General features: G+C 39.5%; 1 protein-coding gene across 1 annotated transcript in view; it reads right to left on the bottom strand.

Annotated features, from left to right (window-relative positions):
• The window catches only part of LOC136864220 (ras GTPase-activating-like protein IQGAP1), a 565,781-nt gene that overhangs the window by 27,101 nt on the left and 526,464 nt on the right, over positions 1 to 12,216 (bottom strand). Inside the window, exons 33-34 of the mRNA XM_068226153.1 lie at positions 9,304 to 9,480; positions 814 to 970 (exon numbers count right to left, since the gene is read on the bottom strand). Coding sequence (XP_068082254.1) covers positions 814 to 970; positions 9,304 to 9,480 — 334 coding nt within the window. The remainder of the gene's footprint in view (positions 1 to 813; positions 971 to 9,303; positions 9,481 to 12,216) is intronic.

Here is a 12,216-nt window from a genome sequence, read left to right as displayed (position 1 = left end):
GATCCTCAGTTCGTAGGTTGACCGGGCGGGTTGGCCGTGCGCGTAGAGGCGTGCGGCTGTGAGCTCGCATCCGGGAGATAGGAGGTTCGAATCCCACTATCGGCAGCCCTGAAGATGGTTTTCCGTGGTTTCCCATTTTCACACCAGGCAAATGCTGGGGCTGTACCTTAATTAAGGCCACGGCCGCTTCCTTCCAACTCCTAGGCCTTTCCTATCCCATCGTCGCCATAAGACCTATCTGTGTCGGTGCGACGTAAAGCCCCTAAAAGAAAAAAAAAAAAGAGTTCGTAGGTTGACACCCGGCAGAGGTAGTCTGATCTTTGAAGGATGGAAAAAAATGTCCATTCAATGTTCCATGCTGAATGGTGTTGGCATGTAAAAGATATCCGGTGACACATTGGGAGTTAACCTGACAAGAAACTCAGCTACAGTTTGCTTTCCTTTCTGGTAGAGCAAAACAAAATGTTGACATTGACATGCAGGTAGCCTAGATGGCATAAAATCAAAGAACCTCCACAGAGTGGCCGAGGCCATTTGATGAAAATAATGAGGAGAAGAAGAAAATGAGGAAACAATGCAAATTGACACCAAGATGTATTTAGTACTGTAGCTGAAACTGCAGTCCTAAATCTCAATGGAACTGTTTCACATAATGCATTAACTAGAACATAGATATTACAGAAATGATTCTCTTTTGATATGATGACTGAAATATCCATATAGTAAACCCCCGCCCCCTCTCTCATTCAATCACTTATGCTCTCTCTCTAGAAAACATACCATCATAAAACAGGTTCAATGATTATGACTTGCCTTCATTAAAATCTGACGATATTTTCCTTTGTTGCAAATGTCATGAGCAATGGCAGTGATTATCCTCTGATAGCCATCCTCCTGAGAAACCAATCCAGCAAGTTCCAGTTTGCATAAATATTCTCGCAGCATTCTTTTGGATTCTTGTAATGATGACCTGAAACCACCAATATATATATATATATATATAAAAACCTGGTATTATATACTTCTAGAAATAAGAAAAAAGTTATAACAGCCATCTTTTGGTAACATTATCTTTTTAAATTATATTTTTGAGAAACACAAGGTGGCTCCATACTGTTGGCTTAGTGAGAAATTTAGATTCCGTTACTGGAAAGAGTTCATTATGATTTGCTGACAGATGAATTACACTTAATATGTGAACTTAATTTGTTAACTAATAATAATACTAAACTGGATAACCTGTGCAATCGGTGTAAGCTCTGACACATTATTTTGATAATGGTAATTGTAAACATGGAGTATTGAGGAAATGGAAAGCACCTAGGATGTCTTCTTCAGAGAATACAGTGCCTTAATGAAATTATTGAAAGAAGGGTGAATGTTACGTACAGTACTCCCAAACGGTTTGTTAAAGAACTGTATGCACTGGAGTGTAAGTATTACAACCTTAATAGTAAATCAATTCCAGGAAAGAGCAAGATACCACCGGTAAGGAAGCTAAAGATGAATTTGAGATAGAATAGGGTTGCGGAACTATATATCGAACACTTAAGGTTATCTCTACGAATTATTGATCAGTATTTTTTTCCAGTGAAGAAAGGACCTCTGAAATAGTTATAAAACCTTAACGGAACATCCCCTGGTTGCAACTGGCTTGTTCAGACTTTTAAAATGTACAATTTGTGGGCTCCAGGCGCCTTTAAATGCAACAGTTGTATTCCTTCATATATCGAACGGTCTGCGTTATATATCAATCAGTGAGGTCTTATTTATCGAACACGATTTTTATATATCGAACGGTAAGGTTTTAAATACCGAACAGAAATATTTATTTTAGACATTGTATGATTGTAATAACATGAGCAAAATAAAATACTTCTTACATATAAATCACAAAAGTAGAGGAAGCAATATTAATACACATTAAAATATCCCAACACAAAAAAGCAGTTTCTTATCTCTACCCTTCCACAGAGAACAGAACATGTCTTTAGACTTCCTTCTTTCTTTTCTTTCTCATCAATTCTTCCCGGTACTCCTTTGAAGATATCGCGCATGTTTTCTTTAATCTAAACTGATGAGGTTTTTCTGGTACTTGAGGAACTTTGACAAAATCTCTGAAGGAATCTTCGCTGCTACTTGAGGTGGGTGAGCAAGCGAGTTCCGAAGCAATTTCATGCTCATTCAATATTTTCGGCTTCTGAACTTTTACTCCACTCTTCAAAATGACGGCACCAGGAAGATCTTTCTTGGGAGAAGGTACATACACCTCTAAACGTTCATCATTCCACGTGAAATCATCTCTTCCCTGATCACCATCATCTTGTGATGAACTGTCTGTCATCGTTTCATTCTGATTAGTAGATATTGTTTCACATGTTGCATTGTACCGAGTTGTAACACTTTTCCAATAAGCATACAAATCTGGTTCACCATCATTCTGTTTTTCTCCATCACGTCTTAGTTTGTCATTGAAGTTATCTAGAATACGAGAAGGCAAGAATTCCTCCAGGTCATCAAGCACAAACTTTAACTTCTGATTGGAAGTGGAAAGGGATGATGGGCTGCCTTCGTCACTCTCTTGCTGTTGCCTTCCCACCGGAGATTTCAAAATATCTGCAACACATTTTGTGTAGTCCACAGCGTTGGGATCTAGTGGATAGAGACCACACTTACGAAAGGCGCTTTTCACAATATCTGGCCTAACAGCATCATCCCAAACTTTCTTTAACATGGGTGCAAAATTTACCTTGGTTACTGATGCACCGAGAGTTTGTATTTTCTCGTCTTGAAGAGCATTTTCCCATGCTCTCTTCAGAGGTGCAAATACCCCACATCTGCTGGTTGCAGAAGATGGGTGGCGTTAGGGAAAAGGCAGTACAATATTATTCCATTGTCATGACAATATTCACTGACTTGAAGGGATAAGTGACTCCTGTGTCCATCAAGAAATAAAATAACAGGAAGTGTAATTTTCTCTACCTCCAGCCATGACCTAAAGTGTTGAAGGTAGTTCAGAAACGTTGGGGCCTTCATCCAGCCACTTTCAGTTTTCTCGTAGATCCAAGGTTCAGGTACACTATCTTTGATAAGTTGCTGAAGTCGTATGTTGCTGTAGACGATCACTGTTGGGGCACAACGCCCGTCGGCACAGAAATTTCCGAGCACTGTTATGCCTTCTTTCCCTTTAGAGGTTGCCGTAATTTGAAGCTGTTCCCCTCTGACTCCAAGGTACTTTCCTGAAACCTTATGGAACAGAACATTTGTCTCTTCTGCATTGAAGATCCTGCTTGGGTCTTCCATAATTGAACTTACATCCTCAGATTCCAGATAGCACGACAGTCCAGCAAACCAACCACGTATTCTCTCTTCAGAGACAGCAGGCCTGCCCTTGCTAATGGTTTCAGCCTTCTTCTGAGACAGGGAAGGATGCCGTCCCATAAAACATTTGAACCAGGTTTTACCAGGTCTTACCAGGTCTTCCATACTTAAACGGTGTGCTCCTTCCTGATGACTGCACAATTTGCTGAACAGTGTCAAGTAAATTCTTTTTCTTCAATGGAAATCCTCTCTTAGCCATGTTGATTACCCATTCACTAATGCCCTCTTCTTCTCGTGGACTCAAGAACGGCTTCCGCCCAAGGGCAGTCTGAATCTTCTGACGTCCAGAGAGTTTGTCGTTTAATGTTGTTAAAGGGACCTGGTATGTTTTAGATGCCTGCCTTTGCGACATCATACCGGACTTAACCTGTTGAACAGCTTCAGTTAAGGCAGATAATGAATACTGACACCTTTTCATTTTTTCAACAGGTTTAACTTTGGCTTTTGGGACAGTTCCCCCATTGGGCGTCTTAATTTTGACCATAGTCAAGCTCTGAGCACTAGTTAAGGAAATAAATAATTATTTTCTGCTTTCCAGTTTTAAATAGCTAAAGTGTAATAAAATTGTTTTTTTCAAAGAGTGCAGGATAACTGCCCCCACACACCCCCTCTTGTCGACGCCACTTTATTTGCCGACGACGACGAGAAACCTTGGATAGTGACAGGCTTGTTAAATAAAGTGATTAGAACAACGTACGGCAGAACAACGTATGGCATCAGACAGACACAAGACTTCGTAAAGAAAATCTAACTGTACCCGATGAAGTTCAAAATTCAGGCCCTCTCAAATTACAGATAGACGCCTCAGCAGTCATGACCACAGATATCCGGACTTCGGCACCAAATAAAACAGTACTACAAATTAAAATCATAAACAGCCCATTCATTTTCAGTGGTGTTCGATATTAAGGGTTGTTTTTGTATTAAATGAACCTCATTTATCGAACGTCCTTTCGATATTTGAAAATGGGAGTCAAATATCGAACAGTATTTTATTTTAGAAATAAATATGAAGATAGGTGAAAACTCACAATACAAGAAAATAATAAACATGTATGTATGCTAACACAACCTATTATTTAAAGGATACCTTCTGAAGACACTATTTTACCAACAAAAACAGATAATCACAGGGACACTGCACCTTAGTAACAATACAACAATCTCATCAAAATCCCACCAAGTCCAAAGTTCTAAAACTTTCCCGCGCTTGTCAGCACGGTAACGACTTCGACCTATCGATTGATATAAAGCTAAGTTTGGAAGGGTGAATTTAGAAATCTCACATGTTATGTAAACTTTTCTATATCCTTATTTTGAAACAGGATGTGCGAACTGTTCGATATTTAAAGGGTGTTCGATATATAGTGCCATTACCCTATGCAGTTATTGAAGAGTACAAACAGAAATTTTATGAGGTGCAGGTTATGTATGAACACTTTCTCAGTCTAATTGATACTGAAAACAACTTTATTCAATAGGCTCCTTGCCCAGTCCTTGGAAAAAAAAAAAAAAAAAAAAAAAAAACACAGATAGTGGTATATACATAGCACAATAGCATCATCAATGTGGAATCTTATTTATCCCAGGTTATAACTGTTTGTTAAAACAAACTCAGTCACTTCACTACACTCTTAGGCTGCTCGTCCACTGGAAGCCATTACGCGCGATTACGAGATCAGGTGACTATGTGCGTATTAGCGCGACTGATCCCAAAGCAAAGATTGTGACGGAACCATGTCCAATGCAAGCGATTTCGAGCTACCGACTCACGCGATTATAGGCGATAACAGGCAAAAAGCAATGGATCCCATTTGAATGGGATTTGCCGCATGTAGTCGCCTGTACTCCACGGTTCGTGCAAGCATCCGGTTGTCTGTCGTCATCATATGCAACATTATTTTTATCATTACTACATTTGTCATGGATGTAGATAGTGAAAAGTTGATAAATGCAGTTTGTGAAAGAACACCACTATGGAATATGAAAGATAAACGCTATCATTCTCGAGATATACAGCGCAAACTATGGTCGAAGGTTGCAGAGGAAGTGATAATGGTAAGTACTCTAATTAAAGTATTTAATTAATTAATATTCATTAATTTATATAATATGCTGCACTGAGTAGCTCAGACTGTACAGCGCTGGCCTTCTGAGTCCAACTTGACAGGTTCGATCCTGGCTCATTCCTGTGGTATTTCAAGCAGTGGCAGTTCATGACATTTTACTCTGGCAGGGCTGTGCCCCCATCTCTATCCCCTCCCCATCGGTCCAGTTTTCACTGACCAACACCACGATACTTTTAGATGAATAATACTAACAATAATCCGATGACACTGGCTGAATATAAATCTGCTTTCACTACATTAATTAATTAGCTAAACTGTAATAGCATTTATGAACACACATTAATTAACAAGCTAACAGCTAATGCAATTCCGACTATTATAGCACTGCACTGTTTCACTGATCACAATCACAATTGATAATAACAGCATTCTTGAAAACAAATAAACAGTGCACTCCTGAATTTCCATCTCCTTGCTCAAATTTCAAAGCATGACCACGTATTTAACAATTTGACCACCCTACAAATAGTGCCGTCATGTTATGGTTATGTTTTTAATCTTTATTTTAGCTTCTTTATAGAACTGAATTCATTAAATAGTCAGTATAATGGAATTCATTGTTTTGTAAAATGTTTTGGAATGACTCTCTAACAAGAATTATTATAAGGCGTAGGGAAAAAAAGCCTAGGTAAATTTTAAAGTGTAATAATTTACACAGTGAAATAACGATAAATGTTTTTGAAAAGGCGGCGGAGCGGCGCCCAAAAGCCCTTCATGCACGAGCTGCCACCGATTTCAAGGTGTTCAAATACGTCAGCCTCGCGCTGGTAGATTTACTGGCACGTACAAGAACTCGTGCAGGACAAATTCCTGTACCTCGGCGTCTCCAAAAATGTAAACAAAATCATCATCATCCATATCACAGACCATATCACAGACTATTTGATAAGTTTAATAACTTGACAACGTCTACTACGGATACACACACAGACCTGTACAGAGTACAGATGCCAACTAACAGCTGCGCGAAGTCGCCTGCAGTGGACGACCCCAGTCACGTGTAGTCGCTTGAATCAAAGTTGCCCGTAGTCTCCTCATCTCGTAATCGCGTGTAGTCGCTTCCAGTGTGATCTTTATTGGTGTAATCACATAAACAAGGCTGTAAAGAAAGGATAATCTTTCTACATGGATGTGAGGGTATTTAGGGGTTTGTAATAAGGATGTAAAGGTAAGGGCATATAATTCTCTGGTAAGACCACAATGAGAGTACAGTTCCGGTGTATGGGATTCGCACCAGGATTACTTGCTACGAGAACGGGAAAAAACACAAAGAGAACTGCCTGCAATGAGCACTTGGGGTCCCTTTTTCACAGTGACACAAAGGTGAAAGTCTTTGGTGGGCCAAAGAACACCAGACATGGACAGTAACTGACTGGAGACCTGTGGTGTGAGTCCAGCAAGCCACAATTTGGCCCGTATTCAAATGACCCAAGACATCAAGTGTACTTATCGACCAATGAGGCATTTAACCTGCGGTGTGTGGAGGGTGTAATTCAGACCAGAGATAGTTTTGTGATATTTTGGGGGTGACTTGGGCCCACTCATTCACATAACCGTGAACATGAACCACGATGATTTCAACATTCTTAGTGACCAAATATTGAAAACATTCAACATCATCATGATGAGTATGCTGTGAACATTCCCATTTTTCAAGATGACAACAGTCATGCTCACCGTACTGCATGCATACGCGGCTGGTAATGTATGGGACTATTTGGAACGGTGGGTGAAACGCACACATAAGCATCCCACAATCTGATCGCTCTATGGGATCTCATGATCAGAACATGGCTATAACTGGTTATGGCATACTTGCAGAAACTTGTTAACTCCATCTGCCACCGAATCAAGGTGGTTATCAAAGCTGAAGGCGATGTTCCACAGTATTAGTCTCCAGGGATGGCTAATTTTTTGTCCGGTGAGCATGTGTTTATGGAGAGCAAACTGAATTCTGTAACGCATTAGTTCCCTAACTTTTTTCCTTCAAAAACAGCCAAAATGTTTCATGGTGGTTCGTTAGCATTAGAAAATAATTCCTGGGAATGTTTCACTGTGGTCCCGTGCAAACAAGCCTAGAATCAGTATGTTACGAAAATGCATCATCGGGAACAAAGGGTTGCAAACATAGTCATATCGAACAAATGCAATTAGAAAGAAATTATTTTTATAATATCAATTTATTGTGCATATATGACTACTTTTCTACTGATGTAGATGTTGATTCCCATAGGGAACCTAGAATATTTGTCCTGAATGAGTAAATTTATAATACCAATATAATGGTCCGTTATTGGACATTATAAATTTTCCAGCTAACTCATTCTTGGTTGCCTGCGTTCGCCCTCGTGTGCTAAGTTAGGCTCGTCAGTTGGGACTTAGCACACCACCCAAGACGCAAGGCTAGTGCCTCGGGGAGGCAGGCATCTATGTTTGGAAATGAGACATAGCTCTCATAGTGCATTGGCACTGCTGGTGGCTTCAAATAGCCTATGCAGTGGCCTCCACGGTATGCACTAGCCTTGCGTCTTGGGTGGTGTGCTAAGTCCCAACTGACGAGCCTAACTTAGCACACGAGGGCGAAACGCAGGCAACCAAGAATGAGTTAGCTGGAAAATTTATAATGTCCAATAACGGACCATTATATTGGTATTACTTTTCTACTTCCATTATCAATGTACCCTATTTATTACAAAATAGTGTTCACAATTGTTAATGTATCGTCCGATTGCAATACCACAGAAAAGATAACACTAGCCAAGGAACACTCCCGGTATTTTCCTAATTTTCAAACGTGAAATTCAAAGAAACACTTGTCATGCAGGGCCACACCGCATTTAGCACACCTTCTGTTTGTCTGAGATCTGCAGAGAGCACATCATGTTCGTTTGTCGTGCTTCACAACAATGTGCCCTCTTTCATCGAAGCGGATGTCTGCTGAGACTTTTGGCTTGCAATAAGTAATTGGTGATTTAACTTTGGCATATCACTTACAAAAGAGTAAGTCTGTCGCCTAGCGACTATCTGTCCAAGTTCTATCCAATCATGGTGCAAATTTTTGGAATTAAATTAATTATATAAAATATCCCCATTAAAAAATACTTTCTGATTTCATTCAAACCACTTCCTAAACCATCCCAGGAGTAATAAGAACAAATTCTGAAATTTACAGCAAAATTGGTCCAGTAGTTTTTGAGTCCATTCGAGACAAACAAACATAGTTTCACTTATATATATATATGAAGGAAAAGCAGTTGCAATTAAATGCGAGTCTTTTTTTAAACAAGTTTTCTTCTACACGCTGATCTGTCATTTTTATCCAATTGTATGTTCCTTTCTTTCCATGCTCCTATCTTTGAATACACATTGTTAAAGATTTCATAAAACTTAAAAATTCTTTCTTGCAATTACCAAACAATGACCCTATCAATTTATTTACATAATGAAGCAAATACATATTAAATGTGTACAAGAATTGTTTATTACATTACAGAGAATATTAACACATTTTGCCTGAGTAACAAGCAACACATAGTCATTGTTAAACTGAAGGAACTACTAACTAGTGTATTATTAGTTATTTACATTGTATGGCCTTCACTGGACCTCTTTAGTCAATTTTATAAAAAGGGTTTTTCAGTTCCTTGTCAACCGAATACTTCTTCATTCATACTATGGTACAGTTTATATTTCCTGGAAGATATAAGAGTACATCAAGAGCTAAATTAAACTGGAGAAACCAATATTAACTATTTGCCATTGCAGGAATAAAGAATAAATGTAAAAAACCCACCTTGCTTCCTGTGAGCAGGACTTGTTCAACCCTTTGTTCTGATCTTGTAGCATGTTTCTGCTCCTTAACATATCAGCATACGATCTCTCTCCCTCTTCAGTCTCAGGCAGTGTAAGTCCTTCTAATAGACTGTTTCCTCTCAACCAGGGAAGAATATATACTAACAGCTCCTTTGCTCTGAAATAAAACAGTAATACATATTTCCAAAGTCATTCTTGTTTAGAACATCAGAGAGGACAAAGTATTGCTTCTATTATTTACCATATTTACTCGCGTATTCGACCCCTTCTGGTTTTTTTTTTTTTTTTCCAAAATTTACAGGCAAAATAAGGGGAGGTTCCAATATGTGATAAACTCAAATTTTATGCAGTGAACACTTGACTTCTAGGCTATAAATTGTAAATATTGACATTCAACACTATTCTTTAATAAACTTATGAATATAATCTGAATTTTACTGGCTATTTTTGTTGGAAGGCAGTATTTCTAAATTTAAAAAGAATAAATGGTGAACACATTACTTGTATGCCTACATATAAAGTAAATATGTAACAGTTTTAATTACTCTTAGGGGCTGCCTGGCCGAGGCGGCAAAGGCGTGCTCGGGTCGCCCGGAAGGACGTGGGTTCGAATCCCCGTCGGGAAGTCGTAAAATTTAAGAAATGAGATTTCCACTTCTGGAGGTGCATATGGCCCTGAGGTACACTCAGCCTACACCAAAAATGAGTACCAGGTTAATTCCTGGGGGCAAAGGCGGCCGGGCGTAGAGCTAACCACACTACCCCATCACGTGCCGAGGTTAACAATGATGGAAGCCTTTACCTTCCACTCCTCCGAGGGCCTTTATGGCCTGTACGGAGGTGACTTTGCTTTGCTAATTACTCTTATATTACATCACTCATTTCCTCTCTTTAACTCTTCTGATGAGGTTGACGTCAGGAAAGGCATCTGGACGGAAAAAACCTGCTGCGAAGATTCGTCTCACTTCATACTCAACCTCTAAAGAGAAGGGATAAGGGTATCGTATTATACAATATTAATACAAAACAACGTAATGGCAGTCATTTTGTCAGTTAAAAGGTAGGCCTACCACACAGTAACCCTGATCATTGCTATCATTTGAATTATAGTCTGACTCGTTGGCTGGTCAGCGTACTGGCCTTCGGTTCAGAGGGTCCCGGGTTCGATTCCCGGCCGGGTCGGGGATTTTAACCTTCATTGGTCAATTCCAGTGGCTCGGGGGATGGGTGTTTGTGCTGTCCCCAACATCCCTGCAACTCACACACCACACATAACACTATCCTCCACCACAATAACACGCAGTTACCTACACATGGCAGATGCCGCCCACCCTTATCGGAGGGTCTGCCTTACAAGGGCTGCACCCGGCTAGAAATAGCCACACGGAAAAAAGAAATTTGAATTATAGTCTTGTACCGCCAACTTCCCTGCTACCAGCGTGTCATCATTCCAACTGACGTTATCTTCATGGCAATTGCAAGTATTCGAGATCCCATCTTTTTGCAAATTAAAAAATAGTTTTGTTCCTGACTATGGAGTCCAAACAGTGAGAATCTATCCACAAATGGTTTCTGGAGATAGTCTATGTTATTCCCAGTTGGTGTATGTGTAGCAGAAGCCATCCCTTCTGAATAAAGCCGAGCTGTAAACAGCATGCCAACTCTCCAGCTGATAACTAGCGTATGTTAAGAGTTAAACTTCTGAATGTAATACACAGTGATTGGAAGCATTCTTAGGATAACTGTGGCTATTGAAAGCCAGAACTTTATTTTTTAAGTGTATTTCATGCTTGTTCTCTACATTTATCACATCAGGATTAACCTAAACAGCTGCGACTGAGATAAGAAGGACCACATTGTTTACGTTAGGTATGCTACTAAGTGCCCGGATAGTGTCGAAGTTCTACCATGGAAAGAATAACTAACAGGAAAGCTTGTCACATTTATGGATATCTACAGGTGTGGCGGTAATGCCTTTTATTATCATAATGTTTAATTTTGCACCTTCGTTGCATCCATATTTTTTAATTAATGCATAGTATGCTCTGTTTGGAGTCTACAAAAATCATAAAAGTAGTTAATGAGAACGTAAAATCAATACCATTATAATTATTATTTAAGTATGCTGGCGATTAAAACAATATTATGATTGGATTGTTTTTATTGCATTTTAAACCTACTTCTCTCCGAAGATTATGCAGGCTGTATTGGCCCAAGTTAAGAGATATTAAATGATCACTTTTGAATTATCTCGCTTCCTATATTAATAGCAACAACTGTGAATATTTCTTAACTAAAGTAAACTTGTTTCCTCATCCCGAGGTGGTGTACCCCCCATGAAGGGAAGCTGCATGTACCACTTTTACCGCATATCAACTTTTCTGCCATTCTTAAATCTTCTGGCAATACGGTACCGGGAATCGAACTGAAGCCTCCAAGAACAGCAGCTAACTGTGCTAACCATTATGCTGGCAGATATTATTAACGAAAAAAAGAAGACATATAGCACGACTGTTGCATGCTTTAATTGTGTAGGTCGGACACAAAACTATTCACCTATTTTGTACAACGCCATCAGAGCAGCAGTAGGCCTATACTATGGAGGTGACATTTCGTAACTACGAAACACAGACGTACCGCATGACTGATGCGTTTTCATTGCGTGGGTCGTATGGACGAAACTACTCACAAATGTGTGTGATGTTAGAGCTGCAGTAAGGCTTGTACTCGCTTCGAAACGGAATAATTGTTCTTCTCTGACGAATCACATCGGGGGTCTTGTATGTGAGTTTAGTTTTTCATTTTCATTGTTGAAAAAAGCCATGTGGGGGGAGAGGATTTAATACACGAGTAAATACGGTATTTACATCTCTTTCAGCCACTGCAAACTGCC

The sequence above is a fragment of the Anabrus simplex genome, chromosome 1 (assembly GCF_040414725.1).
Source record: "Anabrus simplex isolate iqAnaSimp1 chromosome 1, ASM4041472v1, whole genome shotgun sequence".
NCBI classification, from domain to species: Eukaryota; Metazoa; Arthropoda; class Insecta; order Orthoptera; family Tettigoniidae; genus Anabrus; species Anabrus simplex.
Note: the sequence above shows the minus strand (reverse complement) of the source record. Positions and strands in the feature narration are given on the sequence as shown.